Below are 15534 nucleotides of genomic sequence, written 5' to 3'. Positions count from 1 at the left end.
TGTCCACCCATTCCCGCCATTGTGTACGAGCGTGCTAGCTCCATTGTGTTGGATTCTCACGGTTCAATGGCCTCTACTATACCTGGTAGTGTGGGGAAAGGGCCTGGTGGTGTGGGGGGAGGGCCTGGTGGTGTGGGGGGAGAGCCTGGTGGTGTGGGGGGAGGGCCAGGAGGCAGTGGTGGTGATAAAAAGTGGCCGGGACATTCAAAGTCGGGAGGAAAGGCCAAGGCTAAGAGTATCGTGTTGGAGTGAAGAAACGGCAGTATAATAATGAAATGAAAGGGAAGACAGTTGTTTGTATCTCACAATGCAATGTACAATAGTGATTTGATGTACTGTATTGCAAGTGAAAATGAAAATCTGATGTTACTTTAGGATAACCGGGAACCAATTAGCCTTTTTGCCATAAAGACAATGCCCCAACTTTCACTAATTCCACTTTCGCGCATTATTTTTGGACCCAATTAGGCGCGAAAATTGGTGCCCCACTGTACTGTATATATATATTTTTTTATGCGAAGAAGAAGGAACAGAAGGCTAGGAGCCCGCAAACAGTTCCTTCCAAGAAAAAACTAAATACAAAAGAGAGCCAAATTCAAGATCTGTTCATTTCGAGATGCCTGGAAACACTGCGTTTGAAAGACTGGAGATCATAGGAAGTTGGAAACACAGACAGAGGGAGACAGTTCCAGAGCTGACCTGTTGCATAAACAAAAGACTGGGAGTAACAATTAACTCTTGGATTAAAAAGATGGACAGAAAAGGGATGAAAGTTTGTTGCTAGACGGGTGCTACGCACCAATTGTAGAGGTGGAGGGATGCAAGCAGACAGTTCAGACAAGCAGTGACCATTGAAGTAGCAACAGAAAAGAGATAAAGATGCAACAGTGCGGCGAAAAGACACAGGTTGAAGGAAGCCAGTACGACGAGGAGAGTTAATGAGACGAAAAGCCTTGGACTCCACCCTATTGAAAAGAGCTGTATGTGGGGAGTCTCCCCACACATGAGAGTTGTACTCTACACAGAGGCAAACAAAACCTGTGTATAAAGTCAACAACTGTGCAGAGGTAAAAAGGTATGGAGTTGGCTTAGCACACCTAATCTCTTGGAAGTTGATTTTACAAGAGATGCAATATGATCTTTCCAAGATAACTCCTGAGTGAATGAAACCCCAAGCATATTCAAGGTTGATGCAGGAATGAGCTGGATATTATTAAACATTAGTGGGTACTCCTGTGGAAAATTTTATTGAGTTGATAGGTGTAAGAACTGATTCTTTGATGCATTAAAAACAACAAGATTACTTTTACCCCAATCAGAGATACGAGTCAAGTCAGAAATTAGGTGTGCCACAGCCTCATCCCTTGACTATTGAAGTAACTGCTGAGATGGACATTGCTGGGACCGAATGAAATGGTGAAGGGTGGAATCATCAGTGTACAAGTGGATAGGGTAAGATGTACAGCTTAGAAGGTCACTGATGAATAAAACGAAGAGAGTTGGTGATAGGACAGAGCCCTGAGGCACACCACTGTTGATAGATCTAGAAGAACAATGGCCATCTACAACTGTGGCTATAGAACAACCAGAAAGGAAGCTATTGACAAAGGCACAGATAGAAGGCCAGAAACCGAAAGACGGCAGTTTGGAAGTTAAATATTTATGCCAGACTCAATCGAAAGCCTTTGTGATGTCAAGTACGATGGCAAAGCTTTTGCCAAAGTCCCAAAATAGGGATGACCAGGAGTCTGAAAGGTAGGAGAGAAGATCGCCAGTGGAGCGCTCCTGACGGAACCCATACTGACGATCAGAAAGAAGGTTGTGATAGGAAAGATGTTTTAAAATTTTTCTGTTAAGAACAGACTCAAAAACTTTTGAGACACAGGATGTTAAAGCAACTGGGCAACAGTTAGAGGGCTGGGAATGGTCACCCTTCTCTGGGACTGGCTGAATGAGAGCAAACTTCCAGCAAGAAGGATATTGAAAGACAAGGCAAAAGAATTTACCTAGGCAGGGTGTAAGCACAGAAGAACAGTTCTTGAAGAGAACAGGAGGGACTCCATCGGGCCAATATGCCTTGTTAGTATTGAGACCAGTGGTGGCAGAAAATACATCAACTGAAGAAATTTTAATGTCAGCTATGAGGAAGTCAGAGGGGGGAAGTAATGGAGGAACAGCACCGGAATCATCTAAGGTAGAATTGGAGGAGAAAGAATAAAAAGTCAAAACAAGTATCAAAGGTGACTAACAACAAAGACTAACTGTATACGGCTCACAGGGATGAGAATACTGTAATAAAAATGCTGATAAGTAACACATTAAATATGACACAAATTGATTTACCTTTGGAGGAGCTCGTGATCTATCCAAGTATATCCCATGTTCCTCAAGAGCCAGGGCAGCCTCATCCATCAGCTGATCTGGGACGCTGCCCTCAGCCTCCAGACGATGGTACTCTTCCACAAAACGCTGACATAAGCTTGGCCGTGGACTGGTGTCAGACAAGTTTATTGTTCCAGGAGACCCATACTTTTTGTAGAATTTTCTGGATAATATAAAGGTAAAGCTGAAAAGGATCTGCATTTAAAACTTAAAACAATTTGAACTACTACACTAAATACCAATTTAACAACAAATTCAGTTCAGACAAGCTGGTTATTCCAAAGACCAATACAGTACTCTCTGTTTATAAACAGACACCATAATCCCGTAGAGGTGGCCGTTTGACTTTGAGTTAGCTGTTTTATGGGGAGGTGAACTACCCCTCCGCCAACCCACTTGTTGACAGGTAGGAAACACGTACAGGTTGGTTATATGGTTACCACCCAGCATTGTGAATGGTTTCCTGGCTTACAAGAAACCATTAGGCTTGCCACTCAATGTAAAGCTATCTGAAAAGGAAAGAAGAGTAACAAAAAGTGAGTGGAATGATGGGAGAAACAGGAAGAGATATGAGAAGGAAGAAGTAGGCAGCATTATATCAAGTGAGTGGATGATAGTTGCCACCACCTACCATCTAGAATTTTATGGATAATAAAATGGCTGCACTGGGAAGGGATCTTAACTCCTTCATTCCAATAACATTTTTTCATATTCTAACAACCACTGGTAGGAGGGGGTGCCCATCATCCACCTACTTATTGAAGCAGTACTCAGTTTTAGGGTATCTCTACAATGAGTGGCAGGCCAAATGATTCCCTGTAAACCAGGAAATCATTAACAGTGCTGGGTGGTAACCTCATAACCAACCAACACATGTTCCCTACGTGACAACAAGTGCGTAGGCAGAGGGTTAGTGCCCTTCTCCAGAAAACAACTAACTAAAAATACAAATAAGAAGCCTCGGACCAGGGATGAACAACAGATGACTGAGGTCCAAACAAAGGACATGGTACAGATTGCGACATGGAATGTAAGGAGTACGAATGATGAGGTGAAAGAGAGATTGTCCAGATGCTTGAGAGTGCAAAAGTGGATGAATGTGGAATAACTGAGACTAAATGGAGAGGTGAGAGTTTGAGAATGGGAGTACAGATGGGGTATATGCATGGAAGTGGGGGCAAATGAGAGGGCAAAAGAAGGAGTGTGTATTGTTGTGTGCAAGAGATGAAAGGAGAATATAAGAGAGTATGGATCAGTTGGCTAAAGGATTGCATGGGTAAGACTGAAAATTGGATTAAAAATGTGGGCGATAATGTGTGTATGCACCAACGCAAGATCGTGAAAGTAGAGTGAAAGAAGAGTTCTGGACAAATGTGGAAGCGTGCATGGAAAAGTCTGAAAGGAATGAGAGAGTATTTTTGACTGGAGATATGAATGGAAAAGTAGCGAATGTGATAGGGGATGGAGTAGTTGGTGAGTCGAGTGTGCCTGCAGAAGTGGATGAGAATGGCAGTGCTCTAGCGGACATTTGTGCAGGGAGGGAATTGGTGATAGCCAATACTCTCTTTAGACAAAAAATGATCCACAAGTATACATGGCACATGTTAAGAAGGGAGGATGGTGAACTGAATGAATGGAAGACAATGACTTATTATGTGTGTGTGGATGACAGAATGAGAAGACATGTAATGGATAAAGAAGCATACAGAGGTTGGGAGAGTGGACTTTCAGACCACCACTTGGTGGTGGTGAAAGTCAAGGTTCAATTGATGTGGAGGAATAGAAGGAAGGAAGGACAGGAGGAAGTAGTTCATACAAGGAGGGTAGAAAGGTTGCAAGATGATGGGAAAAGAGCAGAATATAAGAGAGACGTGGAGATGTGACGGGGTAAATATGATTTGGAGCAGACGGGGGACATGGAAGGTGTGTACAAGATATTCACAGAAGAAATCTGTGCAGCATGTGAGGTGATGTGTGGGGTGAGAAGAAGACGAAAGGGAGTGCAAGGAATAGCATGGTGGAATCAAAAGGTGAGACAGGCTGTTGCACAAAAGAAGAAACAACATAATGAGTGGATGAGAAACAGGGGCATGGAGGAAGTTGAGATCTGGAGGAAAGAGGTGAAAAGATTAATACGAGAGAGTAAGAAGAGAGTGGATGAGGCATTTTGAAGGAATCTGAGTGTAATGTGGAGGGAATGTACGAAAATGTTCAAGAGGTAAAAAGAGTTGGACAGGGTGATAAAGAAGTTGGCTGGGGAGTGAAAGATAAAAATGGTAAATTGCTAGTGGAGGAGGGAGAAAGTGTGAGCAGATGGAGAGAACACTTTCATGAAATGTTGAACACAGAGAATGAAAGTAATTCAAGAATAAGTGACCAGGGAATGGCAGGGAGAAGGAGGGATGTGAGAAGTGAGGAAGAAATCAGTAAGCTAGAAGTTGTGGAATTAATGAAGAAAGTCAAAATGGAGAATGCCCCAAGAATTGATGGAGTGTGTGGTGAAATCCTGAAACATGGGGGAGAGATAGTAGTAGAATGGATGTGGAAGATGTGCAGATTGGCCTGGGAGGAAGGTAGAGTCCCGGAGGCTTGGAAGTCAGGTATAATTATTCGCCTGTACAAAGGAAAAGGGGAAAAAGAAGTGTGTGGTAATCATACTGGAACCTGTCTTCTTGGTGTAATAGGAAAAGTTAGGGAAATAACAGAGGAATTAGTTGGAAAGAAACAGGGAGGTTTTAGGGAGGAAAGAGGCTGTGTAGGTCCGATATTCATTCTTATGTCTTTAGTGGAAAAGTTTCTAGTGAAGGGAAATAAGTTGTATGCAACATTCATGGATTTGGAGAAAGTGTATGACAGGGAGGATAGACAAGGATTGTGGAAAGTATTAAGAATACTATGTATGGAGTATATGGGAAGTTCTTGAATGCCACGATGAGTATGTATGAGGGGAGCTAAGGCTGCAGTGCATGTAGACAGTGAACTGAGTGAATTTTTCTACTGAAGATTGGACTGAAACATGGATGTGTCATGTCTCCATGGTTGTTCCAATCTGTATATGGATGGTGTTATAAAAGAGACACACAGTAGGGCAGTGGATGTTGGAGTGGCACTAATGAGAGAAGGTAGTGCTTGGAAACTCCTGTACTGTTGTTTGCAGATGATACTGTGTTGTTAAAAGAAGACAAAGAGGAGCTGCAAGGCCTGGTGAATGAGTTTGGAAGGGTGTGTAAAAAACGGATTCTAAAGGTGAATGTAGGGAAGAGTAAATTTATGGTCTTTGAGAGAAATGAAGTCATTGAATGTACAGTGAGGTTGGATGAGGAGAAAATGGAAAATGTGAGTGCATTTGGGTAGTGTGATGAGTAAGGATGGAAGTTTAGAGAGTGAAGTGCTTGAAAGGGTACAACAAGGAAGAAAGGTTGCTGGTTCTTTGAAAGCAGTAATAAGAAACAGAAAGGTTAGCATGGAAGTGAAAAAGTCACTGCATGAGAGTATTGTGATGTCAACTCTAACGTATGGACGTTAAGCTTGGACCTCAAGGAAGTAAAGAAGCGATGTGGTGTGGATGTGGATGTGATAGAAAGCATTTGGAGAAATACAATGAGATGGTTTGGCCATATGGAGACGATAGAAAGCGAGAGACTGATGAGGAGAGTGTATGTGATTGAAGTGGAGGGGGGGAGAGGGAGGAGGAGGCCAAGGTTGAGATTGAGGGATGGAGTGGAGACGTATGTGAGACAGGAGGGTGTGAGTTGGAAGCAAGGCAGTGAAATGGTGGGTGACAGGACAAATAGAAGGCGATTTGTTTGCAGCCACCCCTTACAGGATTAAGGCTTCTGGCAATACATGGATAGATTACTACCACTGCATGATACTGTTCTGGTAGGGGTGATGTCTTGCAGTGTTAGTGTTTATGAAGGATATATCTAACCTTTCCAGTTCAAATAATGTATCCTAAGCCGAAAAAAGAAAAAAAATCTGGTGGGACAGCAGGAACTGACAAAAAGAACACAAAACTGAAGGGGTTAATTGGAAAGGAAACCTAATTACACCACACTACTGTACATGATCTAACTCAGTCTTATTAGGTTCAGTAATGTTGATAGTTAACCCCTAAAACGCGGATCGTCGCGTTTGCGACGCTCGGCCAAAAGGACAGGACGGCGGGTCGTTGCGTTTGCGATTTTAGTAAATTTTGAATAACCGCGGGCAAGCAGGCTCCAGCTGCTATTGTCTATCAGTACCACCACCCTCTAGCTACAACTAGCATACTTTACCTTTGTACTACTGACCTCAGTTGTTGCCAAATATCGCGTTTTTCCCCCCGTCCCCCCCCCCACCACGGCCCGGCCAGCCTGGCTGTGATACATGGCAGCGCTCTGAGCGCTCAGAACTGTAAATCTGCGCTCTCCTCTCACAAGCAGTTTATGCTACTAGGAAACGCTTGTTTCCCCAGTTGTAACACTAGCTTTTTATCTCACGGTTTGCCTCTGTTTAGCGTCAGTTTACTGCAGGCTTTCAAAGTGACATTATGGCGAGTTCTAGCTCTTCCCAGTCAGTGCAAGCGGCCGACAGGAACGAGAATAAAGTGGCGGACGTAAGGCAGAATAAAAAGCACGCCGTGGTGATCTTTTGGGAAGTAATATGATTGAAAATAATGTAGTATACATGTTTTTAGCTGTGAAAATGGAAATGTTTGTTGAGTGACGGGAAGACCGCTGCCACAGTGCATGTGGGCTGTACCCTCCGTTGATTTTAGCCTTATTTTCAGTGCTTATTGTACAAATACGGATTCCTAACTACCTTTACGTTGTAGTATAAAGTTTACTGTGACAGAATGAGGCTGTGGTAGAGGGGAAACCGGGTTGTTGGAGGTGTGAAAGTGAAGATTTGGTTACCCAACTTTGCAAGTCTCCACAAGTCCTTGGGTAGTCCACGAAGGCTCAACACCTGTCTCTGGAGAAAGCAGAATGTAAGTACTATCTGCCATACCAAGTATAATGTTCTAGGGTTAATCTCTGATTTTTGGCGAATATTTTCCTACAGGTACTCAGACCGCGATACAACCCCGCCACTCGGGGAGGATCGACTGTACACAGCCGCGTTTTAGGGGTTAATGAAGACCCACTTATTTATTTTTTTTATTACTATTTCCTGGATAATAAAGAGGTAGGATTCAAAGGTACCTTAATTACAACTAACAACTAATTTAGCCAACCTTTAATCTATATATACACATATATATATACAGTAATCACTCTAATATCCGGACGCCCAATAACCGAACATCCCCACTAACCGAACCTTATCGTCCTGGGATCAAACATTCCCAAAATGGTCCGAAAATCCAAAAAAATCGGAAAAAAAAAATCGATTTTTTGCCATCCATAATTTGAACTTGCCGCGCGCGCCGCGTGAGAGCATTGTTTTGGTTCGTCATTCCTCCGACGTCCGATAGAGCGCCGCTGCATCCTCCCCACTTCCCGCCTGTCTCTCACCGCGACAAGACCTACGCTGTTCGCCATGGCTGCCCACGTACTCGCTTTTGTGGTGGTGCCGTACTTGCTGCAAGGCCTCCTGCTGCTCTCTTCCCTACTCTTAGTGTGTGTGATGATGGCCCCGCCTCCTGAGAAAAGGAAGAGAGTGGTGTTGACTCTGGAGAAGAAACGGGAGATATTGGAGAAGGTTGATGCGGGTTGGTCTTCCTCTCGCATTCTCCGCGAGTTCAACCTGGCCCGGTCGACTTTGTTTGATATCAAGCGTTCCCGAGACAAGCTCATGCAGTACACGGCTGACTTCTCGTCGATAAGCAAACGCAACGTGGAGAGGAAGGTTATGTTTACCCCCAAGTATGCAGAGATCGACCGCTCCACGTTGATTTGGTATCGACAGCAACGTGCAGCTGGTGTGATGGTACGTGGAACGGAGCTGAAGGCTGCTGCTGAGAAGTTTGCAAGGCTTCACGACGCCCTTGACTTCAAGGCATCCGAGGGTTGGCTCTTCGCGTTCAAGTTACGACATGGCCTTACTAACCGTAAAGCACATGGCGAAGGATTGGACGCTAACGAGGATGGAGTTGACGAGTTTCGGCACAAGGTGAAAGGCTTGATCGACAGGGAGGGCCTAACTCTCGGTCAAGTCTACAATGCTGACGAAACTGGCCTATTCTATCGCTCGCTGCCAACGAACACTCTAGCCGAGGAGACGGAGAAGCGTGTACCTGGCCGCAAGCTTTCCAAGGAACGGATATCTGCTATGTGTTGTGCCAGTGCTAACGGCATGCACCGGCTTAAGCCCATTGTTGTTGGTCGTGCAAAGCAGCCTCGGTGCCTTCGTGGGGTGATGGATGTCCTTCCTGTCGTATGGTACCATTCTTTGAAAGCATGGTTCACAGCTGTGATTTTCAAAAACTGGTTTCACCGTCACTTCGTCAAGGTCATCCATTACCAGACGAAGACACTGGGAATCCCTCGCGACCAGGGAAAGGCTCTCCTTCTGCTCAACAATGCACCTGCCCACCCGTGCGACAAGGGCTTGGTTGCTGAGAATGGCCGTATTAGGTGCATGTTTCTGCCACCTAATACGACTGCTCTCATTCAACCCATGGACCAAGGAGTGATCGTGGCAACAAAGCGCCTGTACTGTCGGAAGTTCCTGGACGAGGTGATGGTTGTTCTCGAGGACAAGGACGAGCGCAGGGAATGACGTGACACACGAGGCAAGCAGACTTTGGAAAACCTTCGTCGCTACAACATCAAGTCTGCGCTGTACAACTGGGCTAGTGCATGGAAGGAAGTCCCTGTGAAAACTCTTGAAAATGGTTGGTCTCGTCTGCTTTTCGGAACGGATGTGGAGTACGATTTTCTAGGGTTTGACGTGGATGACTTCCATGCACGGCTACGTATGCATGGCGACGATGTTGATGTGGACGATGTTCGTGAGTGGTTGGACGACGACGAGGGCGATCCTGGGTATCAGACGTTGTCTGATATCGAGATCGCGTCTTCGGTTGCTGGTGTCAGTACCGAACTTGAAGATTCCGACGACGAAGGCGACGATGATGCGGACTCCTCTCAGCAGGACACTACTCCAGCCATCCCCAAGCTGAGTGCACTCCGGGAACATCTAGAGTTCGTCCTAGACTACCTGGAACACCCGGACTGCGACAGGGAGATGGGGCCCTTGGGACTCGTGGAGGAAGTGCGTGCTTTCAGGCAGCGCATCATCAATCGCCAGAATCGTCGGTCCTTGCGTCAGTCAACGATTGACAGTTTTTTCAGGCCCGTGACCCCCGCTGTGCCCAGCCCTGGCTCCACTCCGTTGCCTCCCCAAGACAGGCCCTCATGCTCCGAGCCACAGCCCAGCACATCAGCCACGGTGGAGTCACCGCTCGACGTGAGTTTGCGGCTTTCCTCAGAGTCCTCTGCAGTGGGTACGCCATCACCACGACCCAGCGATGCACCCCTTGGTCGCCTGCCAGTGATACTCTCGGACTCTGACAGTGAATAAACAGCAAGAACTTCTCCACTAGACCACACGGGAATTTTGAGTGTTGTGCAGTGAAAAAAACGGTGTGTTGTGTTAAGGTTTTCGAGTTGAGAGAAAAGACTCAGTGGAAACTAAATTTAACGTAAATAAACTTCTTTGTTTTGGCTTTGGAAATTTTGAAAAGATTGGGAAAAGTTAATGTGCAACACTAAATTGAAATGGAACATTATTTGGACTAAAGTGAACACTGTGAAGAGAACAGACTTCTGTGTGTTATTGACTAAGTTCAGTGCAAGACTTCAGGAAGAGTGTACTGCAAGTGCTTCAGGAAATCGTTCTTACTGTCAGAGTCCGAGAGGAGGCGGTTATTCATCGAGGTGGCCAGGGACTTGCTTAAGTAGCCAGAATGTTTCATACTGTACTTTTTTCCATACTATACTTACCAGAATGTTTCATCTATCTATCTATCTATCTATTGCCAGACGCCTCAGTCCCGTTTGGGGTGGCCACAAACAAATCGCCTCCAAGTCGCCCTGTCCCCCGCCATTTCACTCCCCTGCTCCCAACTCACACCCCCCTCTCTCATATACCTCTCCACCCCATCCCTCCATCTCATCCTCGGCCTCCCCCTCCCTCTTTCCCCCTCCACCTCACTCACATACACTCTCTTCGTCAGTCTTTCACCCTCCATCCTCTCCACATGGCCAAACCACCTCAGTATGTTCCTCATAACGCTTCCTATCACATCCACATCAACACCACAACGCTCCTTTATATCCTCATTCGTCAGCCTGTCTCTCCATGTGACTCCACAGGCTCCTCTTAAATAACTCATTTCCACTGCTCTCACTCTTGACTTGTGTCCTTCCAACAACGTCCAAGCTTCACTTCCGTACGTTAGAGTTGGTATCACAATACTGTCATGTAGTAACTTTTTCACTTCCATGCTCACTTCCCTGTTTCTTATCACTGCTTTCAAACAACCAGCAACCTTTCTTCCCTGCTGTACCCTTTCAAGCACTTCACCCTCCAAACCTCCATCCTTACTCATCACACTACCCAAGTACTTAAACGTACTCACATTTTCCAATTCCTCACCATCCAACCTCGCTGTACATTCACTGACTTCACCTCTCTCAAAGACCATCACTTTACTCTTCCCTACATTCACCTTTAGATTCCGTTTCTTACACACTCTCCCAAACTCATCCACCAAGCCTTGCAGCTCCCCTTCGTCTTCACTCAACAACACAGTATCATCTGCAAACAACAGCACAGGGAGTTTCCAAACACTATCCTCTCTCACCAGGGCCACTCCAACATCCACTACCCTACCTTGTACCTCTTTTATTACCCCATCCATGTACATACTGTACGTTTTTCCATACTATACTTACCTCATGCATGTGCAGTAGGAATGTGTTTTTCTGAGTTAGGCTAGGTTAGGGTCCATAAGTACCAGAATGTTTATTAATGTATGAACATACTTCTAAACCCTCATTTTATGTTTCTTTTGCATTTATTTCAGTTATTTATGTGCCTTATTGATGTGATTTGGGTGTTAAATAAGTGCTATGCATGTCTAGAGGGAGTTGTATAGGTGTTTCTCTGAGTTAGGGTCCATAAGTACAAGTCCATAAGCTGGGGCCCAATATCCGGACAAAACCAATAACCGGACCTACCAATGGCTCTATTACGTCGGATATTGGAGTGATTACTGTACACTAAAAACATGATTGGTGCCAGTACTGAACCCTGTGGTACTCCACTAGTCACTTCTTTCCATGATGAGTAATTTCCCCTTAGTACTGTTCTCATTTCTCTTTTTATGAGAAAATCTTGCATCCAACAAAACAGTTTGCCTCGAATTCCTCCTTGATGGTACAGGTTCCATAAAAGTCTTTGGTGTGGTACTGTGTCAAATGCTTTCTTGAAATCTAAATAGATACTGTCCACCCATCTTTCTCTTTCCTGTATTGTGTTTGTTACTCTGTCATAGTAGCTCAACAGATTAGTAACACATGATGTTCCTTTTCTGAAACCAAACTGTCTTTCTGTTATTATATTGTGTTCTAGATGATCATTAGGTGTGCCATAGCCTCATCCCTTGTTTGTTGAAGTAACTGCTGAGATGGACATTGCGGGAACCGAATGGAAAGATGAAGGGTGGAGTCATCAGCGTATGAGTGGATAGAGTTAGATGTACAGCTTAGAAGGTCACTGATGACTAAAAGGAAGAGAGTGGGTGATAGGACAGAGCCCTGAGGAACATCACTATTGATAGATCTAGGAGAAGAACGATGGCCATCTACAACAGAGGCTATACAACGACCAGAAAGGAAGCTATAGAATAGATGAATGCACAGACAGAAGGATAGAAACCATGAAAGGGCAGTTTGGAAATTAAAGATTTATGCCATTCTCAATCGAAAGTCTTTGAGATGTGAAGTGCAATGTCAAAGCTTTCGCCGAAGTCCCGAAAGGAGGATGACCAGGAGGCTGAAAGATAGGTGAGAAGACTGCCAGAGAAGCATCCCTGACGGAACCCATACTGACAATCAGAAAGAAGGTTGTGATAGGAAAGATGCTTTAAAATTTTTCTATTAGGAACTGACTCAAAAACTTTTGAGATCTATCTATCTATCTATCTATTGCCAGACGCCTCAATCCCGTTTGGGGTGGCCACAAACAAATCGCCTCCAAGTCGCCCTGTCCCCCGCCATTTCACTACCCTGCTCCCAACTCACACCCCCCTCTCTCATATACCTCTCCACCCCATCCCTCCATCCCATCCTCAGTCTCCCCCTCCCTCTTCCACCCTCCACCTCACTCACATACACTCTCTTCGTCAGTCTTTCACCCTCCATCCTCTCCACATGGCCAAACCACCTCAGTGTGTTCCTCACAACGCTTCCTATCACATCCACATCAACACCACAACGCTCCTTTATATCCTCATTCGTCAGCCTGTCTCTCCACGTGACTCCACAAGCTCCTCTTAAATAACTCATTTCCACTGCTCTCACTCTTGACTTGTGTCCTTCCAACAACGTCCAAGCTTCACTTCCGTACGTTAGAGTTGGTATCACAATACTGTCATGTAGTAACTTTTTTACTTCCATGCTCACTTCCCTGTTTCTTATCACTGCTTTCAAGGAACCAGCAACCTTTCTTCCCTGCTGTACCCTTTCAAGCACTTCACCCTCCAAACCTCCATCCTTACTCATCACACTACCCAAATACTTAAACGTACTCACATTTTCCAATTCCTCACCATCCAACCTCGCTATGCATTCACTGACTTCACCTCTCTCAAAGACCATCACTTTACTCTTCCCTACATTCACCTTTAGGTTCCGTTTCTTACACACTCTCTCAAACTCATCCACCAAGCCTTGCAGCTCCCCTTCATCTTCACTCAACAACACAGTATCATCTGCAAACAACAGTACAGGGAGTTTCCAAACACTATCCTCTCTCACCAGGGCCACTCCAACATCCACTACCCTACCTTGTACCTCTTTTATTACCCCATCCATGTACAGATTGAACAACCATGGAGACATGACACATCCCTGTTTCAAACCAACTTTCAAAGAGAAAAATTCACTTAGTTCACCATCCACACGCACTGCAGCCTTAGCACCATCATACATACTCTTCACAGCATTCAACAACTTCCCATCTACTCCATATATTCTTAACACTTTCCACAATCCTTGTCTATCCACCCTGTCATATGCTTTCTCCAAATCCATGAAAGCCGCATACAACTTCTTTCCCTTCTCTAGAAACTTTTCCACTAAAGATCTAAGAATGAATATCTGATCTACACAACCTCTTCCCTTCCTAAAGCCTCCCTGTTCTTCTCCAACTAATTTCTCTGTTCTTTCTCTAACTCTGTCTATAAGTATCCTACCATACACTTTTCCTATTATACTAAGAAGACAAATGCCCCTATGATTACCACACACTTCTTTTTCCCCTTTTCCTTTGTACAAGGGAATAATTATACCTGACTTCCAATCCTCCGGGACTCTACCTTCCTCCCAGGCCAATCTGCACATCTTCCACATCCATTCTACTACTATCTCTCCCCCATGCTTCAGCATCTCACCACACACTCCATCAATTCCTGGGGCTTTCCCGATTTAACTTTCTTCATTGCTTCCACAACCTCTATCCTACTGATTTCTACCTGTCTTCTCACCTCCCTCCTTCTCCCAGCCATTCCCCAGCCACTTATACTCGCATTACTTCCATCCTCTACGTTCAACAATTCCTTAAAGTGTTCTCTCCATCTGCTCACTTTTTCTCCCTTCTCCACTAGTAATCTACCATGTTTATCTTTCACTCCCTGCTAACTTCACTTCCACCCTGTCTTACTCTTTTCACTTCTCTCCAGAACATTTTCTTACAGTCCCTCCACTTTACACTCAAATTCCTTCCAAATTCCTCATCCACTCTCTTCTTACTCTCTCTTACTAATCTTTTCACCTCTCTCTTCCTTTCCACATATAACTCTCTCTTCTGCCTCTCAACTTCTTCCACGCCCCTATTTCTCATCCATTCATTGTATGCTTTCTTCTTTTGTGCCACAGCCTGTTTCACCTCTTCAGTCCACCACGCTGTTCCTTGCACCCCCCTCCGTCTTCTCTTCCTTCCACACACCACATCACATGCTGCACATATTTCTTCTGTAAATATCTTACACACACCTTCCACGTCTTCCATCTGCTCCAATTCATATTTGCCCAATCGTTCCTCCACTTCTCTCTTATACTCTGCCTTTTTCTCATCCTCTTGTAACCTTTCCACTCTCCTTGCAACTACTCCTTCCTCTTGTCTTTCCCTTCTTCTATTCCTCCATCTTACTTGCATCCTAATTCTGGCCACCACCAAGTAGTGGTCAGAAAGGCCACTCCCCCAACCTCTATAAACTCTTGCATCCAATATACATCTTCGCATCCTTTCATCCACACACACATAATCAATCATTGCCTTCCTTTCATTCAGTTCACCACCCACCCTTCTCATCACTCGCCATGTATACCTGTGGATCATTTTATGCCTGAAGAGGCATACAGGATGTTAAAACATTTAGATGATAGTTAGAGTGTTGGGAATTGTCACCCTTCTTTGGGATTGGCTGAATGAGAGAAAACTTCCAGCAAGAAGGAAAGGTACAAGTTGATAGACAAAGGCAAAAGAGTTTACCTAGGCAGGGTGTAAGAACAGAAGCACAGTTCTTGAGGACAATAGGAGGGACTCCATCAGGCCCATATGTCTTGTTAGTATTGAGGGCTGTGATGGCAGATACATCAGCTGAAGAAATTTTAATGTCAGCCATGAGGAAGTCAGAGGGAGGAAGTGATGGAGGAGCAGCACCAGAATCATCTAAGGTGGAATTGGAGGACAAAGACTGAGCGAAGAGATCTGCTTTATAAGCAGAAGAAATAGCTACAGAACCGTCACAGCAGGAAAGAGGAGGGAAGGATGATGAGGTAAAGTTGTTAGAAAGATTTTTGGCAAGGTGCCAGAAGAAGCAGAAAGAATTCAAGTTGGAGAGTTAAGACCATTTAGTACAGATGAAATTATTTTTAGCAGAGCGAAGAACAGACTTAGCATGATTCCAGGCAGAAACATAAAAAAGATGTGATTCAG

General features: G+C 44.8%; 1 protein-coding gene across 1 annotated transcript in view; it reads right to left on the bottom strand.

The window, feature by feature from the left end:
* The window catches only part of mRpS23 (mitochondrial ribosomal protein S23), a 127763-nt gene that overhangs the window by 50537 nt on the left and 61692 nt on the right, over positions 1-15534 (bottom strand). Inside the window, exon 3 of the mRNA XM_080269801.1 lies at positions 2344-2545. Coding sequence (XP_080125927.1) covers positions 2344-2545 — 202 coding nt within the window. The remainder of the gene's footprint in view (positions 1-2343; positions 2546-15534) is intronic.

This window comes from Coenobita brevimanus, chromosome 37 (assembly GCF_032717465.1).
Source record: "Coenobita brevimanus isolate Jiangsu-jjx chromosome 37, ASM3271746v2, whole genome shotgun sequence".
In the NCBI taxonomy this organism is placed as follows: domain Eukaryota; kingdom Metazoa; phylum Arthropoda; class Malacostraca; order Decapoda; family Coenobitidae; genus Coenobita; species Coenobita brevimanus.
This window is presented reverse-complemented; position numbering and strand designations above follow the sequence as displayed.